At 39.3% G+C, this 15,961-nt stretch overlaps 1 protein-coding gene across 1 annotated transcript; it reads left to right on the forward strand.

The window, feature by feature from the left end:
• The first annotated feature begins 68 nt into the window (after positions 1-68).
• GOLT1B (golgi transport 1B) lies at positions 69-12,776 on the forward strand. Its single transcript, XM_057369512.1, has 5 exons — positions 69-196; positions 5,317-5,408; positions 7,130-7,308; positions 9,896-9,977; positions 11,325-12,776. The coding sequence occupies exons 1-5, from the start codon at positions 172-174 to the stop codon at positions 11,361-11,363; spliced, it is 417 nt and encodes a 138-aa protein (XP_057225495.1). The 5' UTR covers positions 69-171; the 3' UTR covers positions 11,364-12,776.
• The last annotated feature ends 3,185 nt before the right edge of the window (positions 12,777-15,961 follow it).

Genomic DNA, 15,961 nt, shown 5'->3' on the forward strand with positions numbered 1-15,961 from the left:
CGCCGGTCGCGCGGCGATACAAGGCGGCTGCTGATTGGCGGCGGGTTCCCCCAATCGGCGGGCGCCTCTCATCCGGCGGGTGCGTGTTTCCGGAAGACGTGGCCGCCGCCGCTCCCGCCGGTGCCGCTGCGCTCCCCYCGGTCCCGCTGTCGCTGCCGCCCCGCCGCCACCATGATCTCCCTGTCCGACACGCAGAGTAAGCGCTGCCGCCGCTCCCGGGGGCCGGCCGGGCGGGCAGGGGCCGCTGGTGGCGGGGCTGGGGGCGTCGGGGGCCCGGCGGTCCCGGAGCGGTCGGGCCCGCCCCGTTTGTTGGCGGCGGGGGCTCCCAGGAGCGGCCGAGCACGGTCCGGTTGGGCCCCTGGAGACCGGCTGGAGACCGGCTGGAGCCGGCGGGGGGTGGGAGCGGACAGCGGCGAGGGGAGCTCGCATGGCCGCATCCCCTCAGTGGGAGCCGCGGCGGCCCTGTGCGACAGCAGTGAGCTGGCGGGGAGCACGGAAAGGGAGGTGGGATGGAGAGCGACAGGGARGCGCTCGGCAGGGTCCTTCGCTCTGTCCCCAGCGCGGCCGGCGTTTGTCCGGGGCTGCGAGCGCTYGGTGTGCTGTGCTGTGCTGTGGCGGAATCACAGAAYGGCCTGGGTTRCAAGGGACCTTACAGATCATCTTGTTCCAACCCCGTACCACGGCTAGATGGCCAGTGCCTGGCCACTCTCACAGGAAAGAATTTCTTTCTAACATCTAACCTAGACCCTCTGTGGGTTTGTATCCATTACGCTTTGACTGATCGCTATGAATGAATGAATGAAAGAAAGCTGAACAGTAAATAGAGTAACACTTAGCTCGACTTTCCCGTGTGGACATTAGTGGTCTGGAACCACTTACTTATGTGTAAGTGGCTTTACTGTCCTGCTCTTGCTGGTACCGCACCAAACGTCTGCAGGTGATGCYTGGGGGAACTTGAAGATGTGGCTAAGACACTGAAGTGAAAAAAAGTAAAAATACTTGTATGGGGTCATAGTTTTGTTTACTGAAGTACTTAGAAATAGAGATCAAAAAAATCAAAGAAGTTCATTAGTGTGTCCTTGCAGCCCGRAGGGGCAATGGTATCCTGGRRTGCATTGGRAAGTGTGGCCAGCAGGTCARGGGAGGTGATCTTCCCCTCTACTCTGCCCCAGTGAGGCCACATCGGGAGCGCTGTGCCCAGTTCTGCACTCCCCAGTACAGGAAAGACAAGGAGSKMCTGGAGAGGGTCCTGCGGAGGGGAACAAAAACGATGGGGAGCATCTCTGTTGGCACTGTGAGAGCTGGGCCTGTTCAGTCTGGAAAAGACTGAAAGGTGATCTTTTTGATGCGTATAAATATCTCAAATGAGTGCAGAGAGGACGRTGCTTGACTTTTTTAAGTGGTACCCATCAACAGGACATAGAACGACAGCCATAAATTAAAAGACAGAAGTTCCACCTCAAGATGAGGAAGAACTTCTTTCCATTGAGGGTGGCAGAACCCTGCAACAGATGTCCAAGGAAAGCATGGAGTCTCTCTCTCTCTGGAGACATTCCAAACYCACCCGGACACACTCCTGTGTCATCTGCTTTGGCAGAGTGTTTGGACTGTGATATCTCCAGAGGCCCCTTCCAGCCCTAACAATTGTGATTCTGTGATAACAGCTTAAGCTGCAAGGTAAAGGACATCGTTAGGGCTTTGATTTAAATTACCATCTCATGTATGATGCATTTCTGGGATGATTGCTGCAGAAGGAAACACGTCTGCCTGATAAGCACCACAGCATCAGTTATGAAGGAGGGTGTGAAAAATGTAGAAAAAACGTTAAAATAACTAGGTTTGATAGCAGGATACTGGAAAYGGAGGTATTGAATCCAAGGATGAAGACAGGCAGTAAAGTTTAGCAGCATTCAGCATCAATGGTTTCTTGAGATATTCACATATTATGCTGTTAATGGGATGAGTACTAACCCTTGGGGTTAATTTTTGATTTCTGAATGATTAAACCTTTGTGGGCTTTTCTATTGCCATTTCCTTAACTTCCTGTCTGGAGTATTCACTGGACAAAAATGAAAAATCTCTTCAGAAAGAGATTCACTGTTTTTCTTTTCCTTAGGTTCCTCATTTGGAACCTTTATCTGTTTCCAATGCTAAGACTGTCAGAGAGAGGAGTARTAAACAAAATACTGTGACATTTAGGGATTTTAAGGGTTTTGTTTTGGTTTTTTTTTCAGTTTTTCTGAAATTCTAAAGATAGTTCATTAGATGTTTTGAAACTCACTGCTGTCTGGAAAAATACAGTGTTAGCCATAGAGTCACTGGTGGAGTAGTGTGATAAATACCTGGAGAGAGCCACTGCATTGATTGATGTTTGGAAAGTTAATTTTGCATCTGTGGTCTAGAACATAATTTTTAAGTGGTGCATTGAATTATGTTGTGAACCACCAGTAATTGCAAAAGAATGCACTTAGCTTTTCCCAAATTAAGTGTTCAATACTAAAAATTACTGCTAGCAAAACAATAGTTATACATTGAATATAAACTGTATTAGTTTTTGTCTTCTTAGAGTCCATAGTGGACAATTCCATTTTATTTTGCACTATGCAGTGCAATATAAAAGACAGGGGATGTGAATTGTCTACCCTAATCTTTAACAAGCAATGTGTCTTAATTTTGAATTTTAATATATTCTAAGCTGACTGAGCACTCTGACACAGTGCTGCAGTAGTCTTGCACAGCTTATGGAGTTTCTGGAGAAAGTGATGAAACTTTGCTCCCTTGTCTCAGAAAATCATAATAATTTAGAATAAATGCAACCTGTCTAATGTGTGTTTCTGCATTTCTAGGCATTGATATGTTGTATTARACTAATGTGGGAAAGCTTTTCTGGYGCAGGAGAAAGAATTTAAAAATAGTTTGTTCCCTCTATAAATATTCATAGTTTGTTGTTGAAAAGATTTTATACAAAATGCCAGCACTTTTTCTTTTCCTTCCTCTGAGAACAGTAGTTAAAATATATTTCCAGATTCTGATATGAATCAAGTCAGTCACACCTTCTACTGAGACAGCAGCACCAGAGAATATTAGTCCTGGACCATTCATCTTCTTCTTGCAGTTATTTTGGAATAATGAGAATAACGTTCCCTTCTCTTTTTTCCCTTCACTAAGCAGAGAATATGGGTGACTTCTGAAGTGAATCAGAATCCATTGTGGCAGAARTGATTACAAACACGTTTCGGGTGATTAGAGAAGTGTCAGAGTGGTGATTGCAGCAGCTGTTGGGAGTTGGCCTCTGCCTCCTTGCCAAATCTATACCTTGTGCTGTTCCTGCAGGAKGAGTGAATACTCACTTCCCATGACTGCATATTTATCTTGCTGGCAGCTGGTAATTCCTCTGGAGTCCTGCCTCCAAGTGTTTTCCTTCCAGAATACAGATTGTTTCTGCTCTTCTGAAGTAAAGTGTACTGGAGAAAAGGGCAGTTGCAATTGTTATATTGCCTTCAKTCAGCAGATCCATTGAAAATACAATTTGCAATTCTGTTTTTAATTGTAAACAAGTACAGAGTGSCTGTAGTAAATTGATTGTATTAGGTTACTTAGTGGTTTTAATTGTGGGGTGTTAAAATACTCATTGTGACAGTTTAAAGTGGCAGGCAGTACTACAGAACTACTACAGCTCTTAACACCATGTGCTCTGCAGCTTGCTGAAAGCCAAGCCCTTACAGAAGTTTGCAGAGTGGAATGTTGCTGTAACAAATCTCTTTGAGCTGYTTTGAAATTTATTTCCAGAACTAAATGTAAGTCCTGAAACAAGCAGAATTATCCTTTACTCCCAAGCTGATCAAGCAAGAGCAAATGACAACTGCATCTACATTGCAGTACAATTAAAATATATTTAGGTGGATTTGGCCAACAGTAGCAGTGAAGRCTGTGATTGTGGGTGTGGCTTTTTGTTTGTTTCCGGACAGGCTATGGAAAACTACTTGGAACTTCAAAATGCACAGCAGCCTGTCCATAGTATTAGGGCTGGTTTTGCTGAGCTGTTTTTGTATCCTATGGGTTTCTAAATTCTCTGGTCACAGGGAAAGCAGTAATAAATGCAGGTATTTTCACAGCCATGTTGCTGCTATTCCCAGTTTTTCTCTCCCATTCAGTCTGYTCGAGAGTCAAAGGAAGACATTAGAGATTTAAAATCAAAAGCAGAATGTATTTCTAAGAGCAGTCTTCAAGATACTTTAAAGGCTRTTGTCAAATGGTAGCTTTAATCATAGCTTGACATTTCTAGCCAGGTTTCTCACACAAACCYTCCATCCTACTCTTGCCTTCGTGGTGTTTCTTGAGCATCCTTTGCAGAACTCCAAGTTTATAGAATTGTTTAAGTTGGAAAAAAAACTTTTAAGAGCATTAAGTTCAACTGTTAACCCAGCTCTGCCCAGTCCACAATATAATCAAATATATTAAGTACAAAAGGTATTAAAAAATGTGCAAATTAAGATCATAAAATGAAAAATTTCATAAGATGAAACTGCTGTGCAACACTAGCAGTCTAGAGATATTGTATCGATGTGTAATGTAAGTCTAACAATTAYGAAAATGAAGTATGAAGCATGAAAAATATAATTGAACATTAATCCCTCAATATTTAGTGTCTACTAGTTCTTTGAAGCCTGGAGACCCAGGCTAGTGTTTCATAGCTGTCAACACATTTGTAACTTGGAAAAATCCTGCAGGATTCATCCAAATTGTGTTCCATCCAGAAACTGGGGGGAGTGGGAYGTGAGGTCTCAGGAAGGTGGAGAGGACCAGGGTACTTACATTACTACGATAAAGATAATGGGATAAGATCAGCAAATCCCAGAGTATTCTGAGTTGAAAGGGACCCACAAAGATCAAGTCCAAGTCTTCAGTGAATGGCCCATATGGGGATCAAACATTGATGTTAGTACCATGCTCTAATCAACTGACTTAGTCTGGAAAATAAAGTTTCATTATCCCTTTACAAAACAATCCTTTCCTCCATACTAGCAGTAAATCAAAAGGGTTGTATGCCTTTGCCATATGTATGTACGCATGATTACTTTTGATTGCATTCAATTTCAGTTCCAAATATGGACTATTTTGATAAGCAGCTCCCAAAGATCTGTCTGTTATTCAAGTGTTTGGTGTCTACAAGATTTACGATATTTGTACACTCAGGGAAGTTTTTAAATTTAAAATTTCTTTAGCTTGGATGTTCTAAGTTTTTTCCCAATTTCTATGCATGGATTTTTCTCGGTACTGTGGTCTGTTACATGCCTAAATTTGCTTTTTTTTCAGAGATTGGAATGGGACTAACAGGCTTTGGAGTGTTTTTCCTGTTCTTTGGAATGATACTCTTCTTTGACAAAGCTCTTTTGGCTATTGGAAATGTAAGTGCCTTTTCTGCTTACAATCAAGTATGTGATCTATTAAAAATAAACTGAGAATAGAACAGTATGTTATCAGTTTGAAGCTGCATGACAAAGATTACTGTGGTGATTTGGKATAAAGGAGGAGTTGTGCTCAGTGATAGGAGTGAATCATTTTTCCTGACTGAGGTTAGAACAGCTCACATTGATGTGAATATCATATCTCAGGTCAGGCCTGTGGGTTGTTGGTAGACAAGAAGCAGCTTGTTCCACAGTTGTTGTGTTGCTGCAAATGGGATTTTTTCGTGACCTGTCAATTTTAAGTATGTATTTGGATAAGAATCAATAAGTACTTGCTAGCATTGCACTTTCCAGTGCTGTACGAGGGAAGAAAGAAGTATGAATTGCTGGCAATTCTGAGTTTAGAAGAGCCAAACTCCCTTCATAAAAGAGAGATTCAGTATCTTCAGCTTTTACCAAATCGAAGTTTTTGCTGAAAGCAGCACAGGAAATAAATCCTAGTTCCGGTACAAAAGTTTCCAATCCAAATATAAAATTACTGGGTGTTTTCTGCATGTGATAATCTCTGTGCCTCTGCTGTTCTCAGSTTTGCTGGCCAGCCAAAGCACAGCCTGGTAGAGGTTCACCCTCTCCTTTGTTGATGCCTAGAAGTCTGCGATCAAAACAGAYCAGTTTCATTCCATGGCAGCAGAGTCAAATGCTGAGATTCACTGAAGGGAAATACAAAATTGTGTATTGGAATTTTGGTGCATTAATTGAAACATTGCTATGAACCATCAAATCAAGTGTGCAGTGAAAGAGTGAAAAAWAAATTAATGCTTATTTTTTCTTTTTCTAATGTGAAGCGGAAATACAAGATCCTGTTTAGGGATAATGATGAAAACATAGGTAGAAAGAGATAATGACAGGCTATGTGATAACCAAAGATAATGCAAGAAAAGGTACTATATTCTTACAGAGAGCTGTTTTTATTTTTAAAAAAGTTATATCAGAAAGGGCATGAGGTTCTAACAAAGTGATGTATTAAATACTTTACAAAACTTAAACTTGTGTAAAACAATCTTGAGTAAAATGTGAGATGCTATCACATTCTAAGCAAAAAAAAAGTTGCCCAGATGTGTGCTTACAAGCTGAAATAATTATCAGACCTGTTGCTGCAAGATGCTAAAAATAATCCTAACTAGTTGAGACTAGCGTGATAGTGTTCAGTCTATACTGGGACAAATAAACCACAAAAAGGCTCTACACAGTAAAAAAACAACTTCTAATGCTGTTCARCTGTTTTCCTTGTCTTGCTTTGAACTATGAGTAGATCAGTACAAGCTGTTGARGATGTCAGTGGTGCAGAACAGAGGTGGTTTTTTTGTGAATTCTTGGTTTTTAGGAACCTTTGCTATCAGTGGTACTAAGCTTCAGCACCACTTGTGGTAAAGATTGTAAATATGTGACAGGGCAGATATAACTGTTGTCAGCAGGTCTTTTGTTTTGAGTGTGTTCGGCAGAGACCACAAAGCATAGACTCTTTACTTTTAAGCAGCTGAGAGCTGCAAGTGCTTTAAGATGGACCTTACAAAAGAAAATCARTAAATTCATTCTCACCATCTGTCTTTTGGTATTAAAAGAACTTGTGCAAGAAAAGGAGCCTGTATATGTGTTTACATCCTGTACTTRGGAATATAATTAGCTATTTTCTTTCTTTGGTTTGTTTTTGTCTTTTCTAGGTTTTATTTGTGGCYGGCTTGTCTTTTGTTATTGGTTTAGAAAGAACATTTAGATTCTTCTTTCAAAAACACAAAATGAAAGCAACGGCATTCTTCCTGGGTGGTGTGCTCATAGTTCTCATTGGTTGGCCTTTAATAGGAATGATCCTTGAAATTTATGGGTTCTTCCTATTATTCAGGTAAGTCTTCTTTGAAAGTAAYTTTCTGTGTTGCTGTATCTARGAATAAATGTATTTGTGTAGTGYTTCTGTGTTAAAGTTGACAAAGCARYATCCTTTAAATGATCCTTTCTGACAGATTTTATATKAAATGGTTTATTTACAAATTGGTAAGTATTTTTCYRRGACTCAAATATGCTAATGTTTGTGKGGCACATACCAAAATGACTTCRTTAATGTTGRTGTCTAACCAAAKACTTGTAAAGCTTCAAAATGTGTGGAAGCCCAAATTCTTAGYAGTGCAAAGTTTAAAYATTTCCTTATGGAAAAGGGAGATACTTGATACTTTTTTTGGCGGGAAGTTTGTTCTTTTCTTTAACAAACAGGGCAAAATATTTAGGTACCACCMTGCTAGATTTGTAACCTTACCCTTGCATCACTGTGGCAGCCCAGGGAAAAGATGTTTTTTGTTGAGCTTTATTACACTTGTGCCCTAGAGTAAGAACTGCTGCTTTGGGTTAGCAGTATCTTGATTGAGTTGAGGAAAAATGGAAAGTCTTATTTTTTAACAGCAATCAAACTTGTTGTAACTTTCACAATGTGTCATTTAAGTTCTTCATAAATGCAACTGTAATAGAGAAAGAAATTGACTTGTTACAACCTGCATAGATATCTACATTTTTATCTTTATTTCCATGGTTGAAGTTCCATGCATCCCTACAGAACAAGGCAAGAAATATGCAAAAAAGTAGAAAAGGTGCCCTCTAGTTGAATTTCTGTCCAGATGCAGATTGTTTCATTAATGCTTATTGATGGAGTTTCAGACCCTGAATTGTTCAGTGAATGGCTGAATAATACTGTTCCTGTTAATCAAAGAGAAACCACTGTYCTCTTTTGTACTCAGCTTTTTGTATACTCAATAAAATTGTATGTTAATCTGGTATGTAGTTTAGATAAAATGTTTATTTTTTAAAACAAATCTGAACTTGGCTCCTGCTGAAGAAGTGAGCTTTCAGAAAACTAATTTTGTGGGTTTAATGTATTTCTTACTGTTTTACTCTATGTTACTATGAATGCTGCCATTGTGAGTGCTTTGATAATCACAATATTTTACTGAATACATTGTCACTTCTTGCATGTAGTGCTTGGTTTAATCAGCCAGTACAAAGCAAGTAGAATGTGTTTTCCACAAATACCCTCCTTTCAAAAGATCTCAAAAGAGTTGTAAATTACTATGTCTAAGCACGTGTGGTTATGGATTATCTAGTGGTGCTAGCCTGGGGCTCCCAGGGTAAAATAATGTTGAGGGGCTTATAAAAGTWGTCCCTAAGGACTATCCCTTAGCCTAAAGGCTATCAACAAGGGATGATTAATTCCAGGTATGAATGTTTATCTTACCTGTTTTAATTTAAAACATGTGGTGACCAATGGTTTGGACTGAATGAWCTTAAAGGTCTTTTCCACCTTGATGACTCCATGAATCTTTGACCATCTTTTCTAGTGCTTAATAGTTGATAGAATCTAAATCTCTTGCTATAAGGTTGACTAGTGACTACTTTAAGAAAGTTTTTGTTTTGCTTCAGTCTTGTTCAGTTCAACCATCATTGTGTTGTCAGTAACTTGCTCCTTTCTGAAGTTACAAATGAACTTTTTCCTCAAGCATCATTTTATATGGTTCCTCAGGATCCTGCTGCTTGGTTGCTTAGCAGAAAAATTCCCTGGCTGTTATGGGGCAGTTGTTGTAATCAAAGCTGCTTYTGGAGCCTTGTTCAGATTATAGGCATGCAGAGTTATGGCTGACAATATTATCCTTCCTGTACTGACTTTTCCTTATTCTTGTGTACAGMAATTGTTTTAATCTGTTACAAGTAGTTTGTGTGCCCTGCATCGCAATTTACTGGGCTGCTGACATGATCCAGTCTTTAAAAAAAACCAAGCTCAAAAAAACCCCTWTGTTGGTATTGATATTACCAAGCAAATAGTTCTTAACAATGTGGTGAAGAGGGTGATGACTTGTGAAATTTCACTGTTCCACTGTGGCTGAGGCCTCATTGCACGTTAATCATTATTCCATGCAGGGAATGCTCAACACGAGATCACTGGGAATGCCACCAGTTGGCTGCAAACAGCTGAGATACTGCCGCAGAAAATTTGTTTTTCTGCTGCAGAGATTAAGTGGACAGTGCAGGGGCTATGCCATAGYAGCTATGCCAGGCAACATCCCCTGGGTCATGATTCAAACTGCTGACTTAAATTTGGTAAATAAATGAATACATAACTCTGTCATGCATAATTTTCTTTAGTTAAAGAATATCATACATGATTTTAATTACGCAGAACTAACTTCGCTTGTTTTTACATTGGGTCTTGAGTGTATTTTCTATAATATAAAGAGGAATTATCTCAAAATGTGTATATTCCTTCCTGGTTTTCTCCCTTCTCTGATGAATGTATGTTGATATATTTGGTAAAGAAGTATGCTGCTAACAAGTTTCAAAATTTTATGTAATCTTGGTTTAAAAATTATCTGCTATTTTTTCATGTTATAGCAATATGAGAAAAGCTTAATTATAAAAACTAATATAATCTTCTGATATCTTATCTAAAGGGGTTTCTTTCCTGTGGTGGTTGGYTTTATTAGAAGAGTTCCAGTTCTTGGATATCTCTTGAATTTACCTGGTATAAGCTCGGTAAGTATTTAGTACTTCATGCAACAATTGAAGCTTGTTCTGGTGTTTATTCCACTGATATAGCACTAGTAGAAATGCATCAAAAATAAATATAACTTTGGAGCAATGATTTTGAGTGCATTCCTGTGCAGTTGTTGTACCATACACATCCCATTCATTTCCAGGGAGAGATTTCTAGTTGTAAAAGCAACAAAAGGACAGGTTTGCAGAAGCTGCTCTGCTCACGGGTAGTGAAGTGGAAAGAGCCCTGGATTGTGACTGGGAAYGCTGCAGTTCTTCCTGCTTCACTGTTGGTTCTGGATGACCAGACAGGTGAATCCTGCCTGGGGCCTCTTTTCTTATCTCTACGAGGAGGGCACTGTTCTTGGTGCAGTAATTGGGTGAATTTACGGAAAGTGGCCTGTAAAAGCAAACAGTGGAGTTCAGGTGTTAAGCTGCAGCTTATATGGTGAACCCAGAAACTCTCATGATGCATAGTCATTCATCAGATATATTTATTGAGGTCCACTGCACCAGGCTACATCTTTTTATTACAATGATTTGTATTTTTTTSAAATGGAGTTTTCAGTTTTCTTTACCAAATGGTCAGGGATTTGAAGACAATTAACAGGTGCCAGAAAGATGCTAATCTAGGGTGTTTTAGTCAACTACTTTTACTGTGCTAATTTTTGTATGTATTTTAACACAAGCATTTTTAATACCAGTTTTGAAAGAGACAGTTTTAATACCTACTACTAAAAATTAATAATGGGAATAATTTAGATGCATACAGGCTATTTTTTTTWAAAATGAGTGTTCCAGATCATCTGTTCCAGTTTCACAGTTAGGCCAAGTTGTGGCTCATAATTCATGATCAATTGAATGTTTCATTTGTCAATTGATCTTAGTCATATTTAATTTGATCATAATGGGGTTAAATCTTGTTTTCAAAAGATAATTGTTAATATTTTATTCAAAGCCTACGTAGGCTCAGAAGAGAATCCACAGTAATGGTCAGTTGAAGTATCTTCCTTGGTCTACTAATGCATGTGTGGCTGAGACTGTATTGTTTTGTTTCCACCATTAAGCTGGCAGTGTTATCTGCATTCTTCTATTTCATTTCTCATTCTGTTGCATCTTCATGTTGCACTGTTAATGTCTATATGAGAAAAACATGTCATGCAGAAGCACAATTGCAATGTAAGAACTTTGATTTTCACAAACCTAAACCATGAGACCTCGGTGAGTACTACTTGACTCTCATTTCCAGTCTCATACTAACTGTGCAAGTAGCAAGCAACGTTTGAGAGTAGCTTCACTGTGCATAAATGTCATCAGCTTAAAACCTTTTTGTCTCCTTTTCCACAGCTTGTAGATAAAGTTGGAGAGAGCAACAACATGGTATAATGAGGAGGCGGAAGACTGATTCTAAACTTTTACTGTATTATTTATAAAATCCCTTTGAAGAATACTCAGCACAAAGATTAAGTTGTGTACAAAGGAAAAACTTGTTACATTYGTTACATAACAGTTTAATTTAAAATGTATAGTCAACAATATACATTAGAAAAGAAGCTCGGCAAGTATGCTTCTAGGAAAGTAACTCCAGAGTTCAGGAAGTAAACTGAAGAGGTGAAAGTCATGGAATAACCCATGTTACAACTGTTCAAGACTACTTTTGTTGGTTTTGGAAAACATGCTAGAGGCAAGGAGTCCTTGTGGAATTAAAGGTGCCTGTCCTTTACCTCCTGATTTTGAAGGTGCAGTAGAGCAAACAGGCCTACATTTTTAAGGGTGACCCAAACTTACCCAACTCTCTGCTTGCTATCCTCAGAGTGCAGAAAATCAAACAGGAAACTTCTTGTGTAACAAGAGATGCATCTTTGCATGAAGGTCAAGATGACTATTCATCTATAAGTATATTATGACAATAAAAAGGAAACCCTACTCAGTTCTGTAGTAAATGTTTTTGTAAATATGTGGCTGAAATACAACATTGTTATCTTAATGTTTCAAAGCCAAATGTTAGTTGATTGTATTTGCCTTCCGTTTCGGAATATGCAAAAGGTCAATCTTTAATAACTTTGGTCTTAAAWGTTGGTTCTGAACATGTAGAGCTCCTTGGGGAACTCTGGAAGCTGACTTGTAGTCCTTCCAGGTTGTTCTGCTTGAACCATGTTACATGTGCATCCGGATGAGAATGTAGCCCCTTGTCACTAACATGAAAACTTTGTTAAATACACCTAGTTCACAAAAAAATGCATTAGGTTGAGGTGCTGATATGAACCCTGTGAAATGTAACTTATCTGAATTTGGAACTTTGTTTTTAAACAGTTTGAAACTAAGCTTTCTTTGTTTACTCTGGAACTACAAATTGACTTTTATTTTTTACGGTAATAAAATGAAAACTTAAAGTTCTGTGTACGTGAGTCTCTGGGGAGAAAATTCAGTTACTGGGGCTRACTAAAGATCAAGTGCCAATCTCCATATGTTTGTAAATTGTTACTGGGGTTATCTTCAAACAACTTCTCTTGGTTGCAGAGGATTCTTGGCTAACCTGGAATAAATGTCCCCTCCTAAACCATGGGTCATGTTTCTGCTTCTTTTGGAATGTTGAACGTTGTGCACTTTCAATACGCTTAGTTACAGTGTCCTCACCTAACAAACCGTGCTTGCTCACTGAATAGTGTTTGTGCAGGTGGTGGGGGGGTTTCTGTTGTGTTTCACTTTCTCTTCCCTTTCATGTAATCCAAAAACCAAATTACCCAATGTAGTAGTAAAAGTAGCTAAGTAGCCTAAAGGTCTAATGAATGGGGTTTTGGTTTGGGTTTTTTTTTTCTTTTTTTTTTTCTTTTAATTTTATTTCATGCAAATTTAAAACTGCAGATACTACGAAATATATCAATCTGAGTTTTCAGTATTAAGTTTTTTTTTTATTTTTATTTTGCAGTTAAAATTGGAATTTTTCAAAATAAATTCTAAGTTAAAAAGAATCCTCATATGCTAATCCTTTTGAAAGTTGCTCTGACTTTGTATAAAAAATGGGKTTTTTTCATTGCAATTGTATAAATAGCTGCAGTCTACTATTATCGATATTTAATTTGCTTTCTTCTAAAACAGGCACAGAATGATTCAGGAAAAAAATAGCTGTTGTTTTACAATTAATAGCATCTGAAAAATCAGTGAGTTTGTTTTATAAATGACCAAAAATAGCTATATTCGCTTGATGGCATGTGTGTTATAGTTTACAGATGGGAGCAAATCTGACTTGTGGGCTCTACCTCAAGAGATAAACCATTTTAGATAATCCAATTTTATTGCTCCTTTAGGTCTGTTGTGTGTGACAGTGACTAGAGAATAACACTACAGCASCTTAGCCAACTTGTTCTGTTTGCTACAGTAGCATACTAGCCTGTGCTGTGGGAACCAAGTGCTGTCTGAAGCAGACAGTGTTCATCATTTACTTTAGAAGCCAGCTACCTGAAGGTTTTTGTTTTCTCCTGAAAAATAATGTGATGGGAAAGGTGGATTGCACCGCCTGACTGTGGATCTCTGGCTGCAGCAAGCTGCTTGGTAAGCTGAAGTACCTTCATCAACAAGAAAGCTGATCATGTCGTTTGGAGATGGTTAATGTGTTGCTGTGGGTGATCTTCTGCCTCTTTGAAAAGTTGGGGTGTAGGCAGGTCAACTCATTTATATTGAATTCATTGTTTTAAATCAAAAGTCATTTTTTGTCACATRTGAACTGTTGTGAAAAGTATCTGAGGGAACTGAAATGTAAGTTGAATTTAGCATAGTCTATCCCTCAAGATAATGTCTTCGAGATGATTTTGCCAAGATAAATGTGGGTGGCAGTAAAGATTTAAACAACTTAGCCTTAAAGTGTTTCTGTCCTTGTAAAAATATCTCTAACAGAAACATGCTTGGAATGTTTCCCCTTTTAAATGTAATTTATAATTGCTTTAAAACTCGTAAGGATGGATCTTATTCTGAGCAAATGAATCCTGTAAATATCCTTGTCATACCTTGAATAAATGGGTACCTTTTTCTACAATTTGTCTTCATGTCTCTTTGTGTGCACATTTTAAGAAAGTCTCTTGACAAGTTTTCCATTCCATAGGGGCAGGAGTACAAGCTGTTACTGCTTGGCTGTCTTGCACTGTTGTGACTTTTACAGTAAATAATGTATTGGATTAATCTTAAACGGAAAGATTTCCTCCCTCTCTTACAATAAACCTTTTACATAACCATCCCCCTAGTTTTTCAAGTTMCAGCTTTGAACACATCACAACAAAATGTGAAATACCTGTTACATGGGAAACTACCTCTTTTTCTGAGGAAATTACTGTGAAACTTCAGGAGAAAAAGAGCATGTCTTAGATCTTGGAGCAGGTTTTTAGTCTAGTTCAAAGATACAACCRTGAGTTCCCTGGATCCTGGAATGGCTGATAAGCAGGTTTACCATTCCGTGGTGTTCTGCAAGCTTGTGGCCATTTTTGAGCATTTTCACAGAGCAGCAAAACAAAGCTTTTAACTGGTGTTTGAGGTGTTGTGTTGGCGCTRTGTACCAATACCCTTAAAGTTTAATTTGTTCAAAGTTCCAGCCTCTYGACTAACTTTGACCAAAGTACTTCTATGGTAAGTATTCCAAGGAACTGGCACTTCCTAATTAAAAAGGGGGAAAAAAAATCCCACAGCAGTGTCTGCTTACATTTGTTAAACTGTGAGAGGGATAAGGTATAATTTTAATCTGTATGTAGCTCATGGCCAGTTACTTTCAGTAACTAGTTGCCATTCATTAACCAGGAATACTTTGGATTTGTTACTGCTCACAATGCGGTACCACATGCAGTTTAGAGTCTATCAAAAGCAGTGTAAAGAAAGGAATCTTGTCTCTGCAGCAAATGTCAAAATCAATATTTTATGTGATTACTTGAAAATGTTTAYTTACCAGATTTTAAGGCACAGATTCATGTACTTGTTGCCTTTCTGGAGCACTTGATTATTGATCAAGGCTGGAAAGTATAGAGTTGATGTCCCTAAACCAAACGTGTGTCCCAGCTGTTTTCTTCAGAGGTCACTGCCAGCCCTTGGACTCCTGTCTCTGTTCCTCTGGCTGACACATCCTGGCTCAGTTTGGCTGTTCTACCCTTCAGGCTGCCAATACCAGCTGTGACATCAGTGGYATATCATTATCAGACTGATTTACCAGCAGAACTTGGCCCTTATGGCCCATTTGTTCTAAGCTCTGCCCCTCTATTATTGACCTTGGCACATTAAAGCATCTTTTAGAAGACTTGGATCCCAGCAAAGAGATTCTGCAGCTGCTGTAATCCCTTGCCAAGCCTAATTTCACCACAATTGTATGTTAAAGCATCCTCCTCAAATATATAACMATTTGAAGAAAAATGACAGGGCTACTGTGGGATAATTTGGTGTGGAATTYATTAGCTCAGACTAAGTGTGATGACTGATAAGCTGGGATGTGGAGCAATATCTATATATAGGAATGTATTTATGTGTTKGTTACCAGTCATTAATGGCAGTTCAATTAACAGTTTACCTGCTGAGGTAGTGCATGCCCAGAAAAGTGCTTGCCAAAAAGTGCTGCTGTATGCTTGCCAGAAGACACTATTTTCCATTAAGTACTATTGTTCCGGGGAATGTGGTGGATGTCCTGTAAAAATATGTAAGTTTGGGGTATCCTACTGCTCATAAAAGCATTGGCTTCCCAGCTGAGCAGCATCCCACATGGTAGTCCTGCAGTCAGGGGTCCCCCGTGGCCACCAGGAGGAGCCACGAGGAAGCGAAATTCCCGGGGTCAAGGATGGCAGGAAGGAGTCCTGGCTTGGCGGGTCACCGGCTCCCTGGAAACACCAGCATGGAGCCCGCGTCCCTGCAAAACCTGTGCCGGAGGTCAAGTGGTGATGTCTCATGTACTCAAGGGTAAAACATACCTTTTATCATCTTCACTTCAATCAGCCCCAGCACATGGCAACAGCTCC

Source organism: Malurus melanocephalus, unplaced genomic scaffold (assembly GCF_030028575.1).
Source record: "Malurus melanocephalus ecotype Western Australia unplaced genomic scaffold, MMel_1.1 scaffold_112, whole genome shotgun sequence".
Classification (NCBI taxonomy): Eukaryota; Metazoa; Chordata; class Aves; order Passeriformes; family Maluridae; genus Malurus; species Malurus melanocephalus.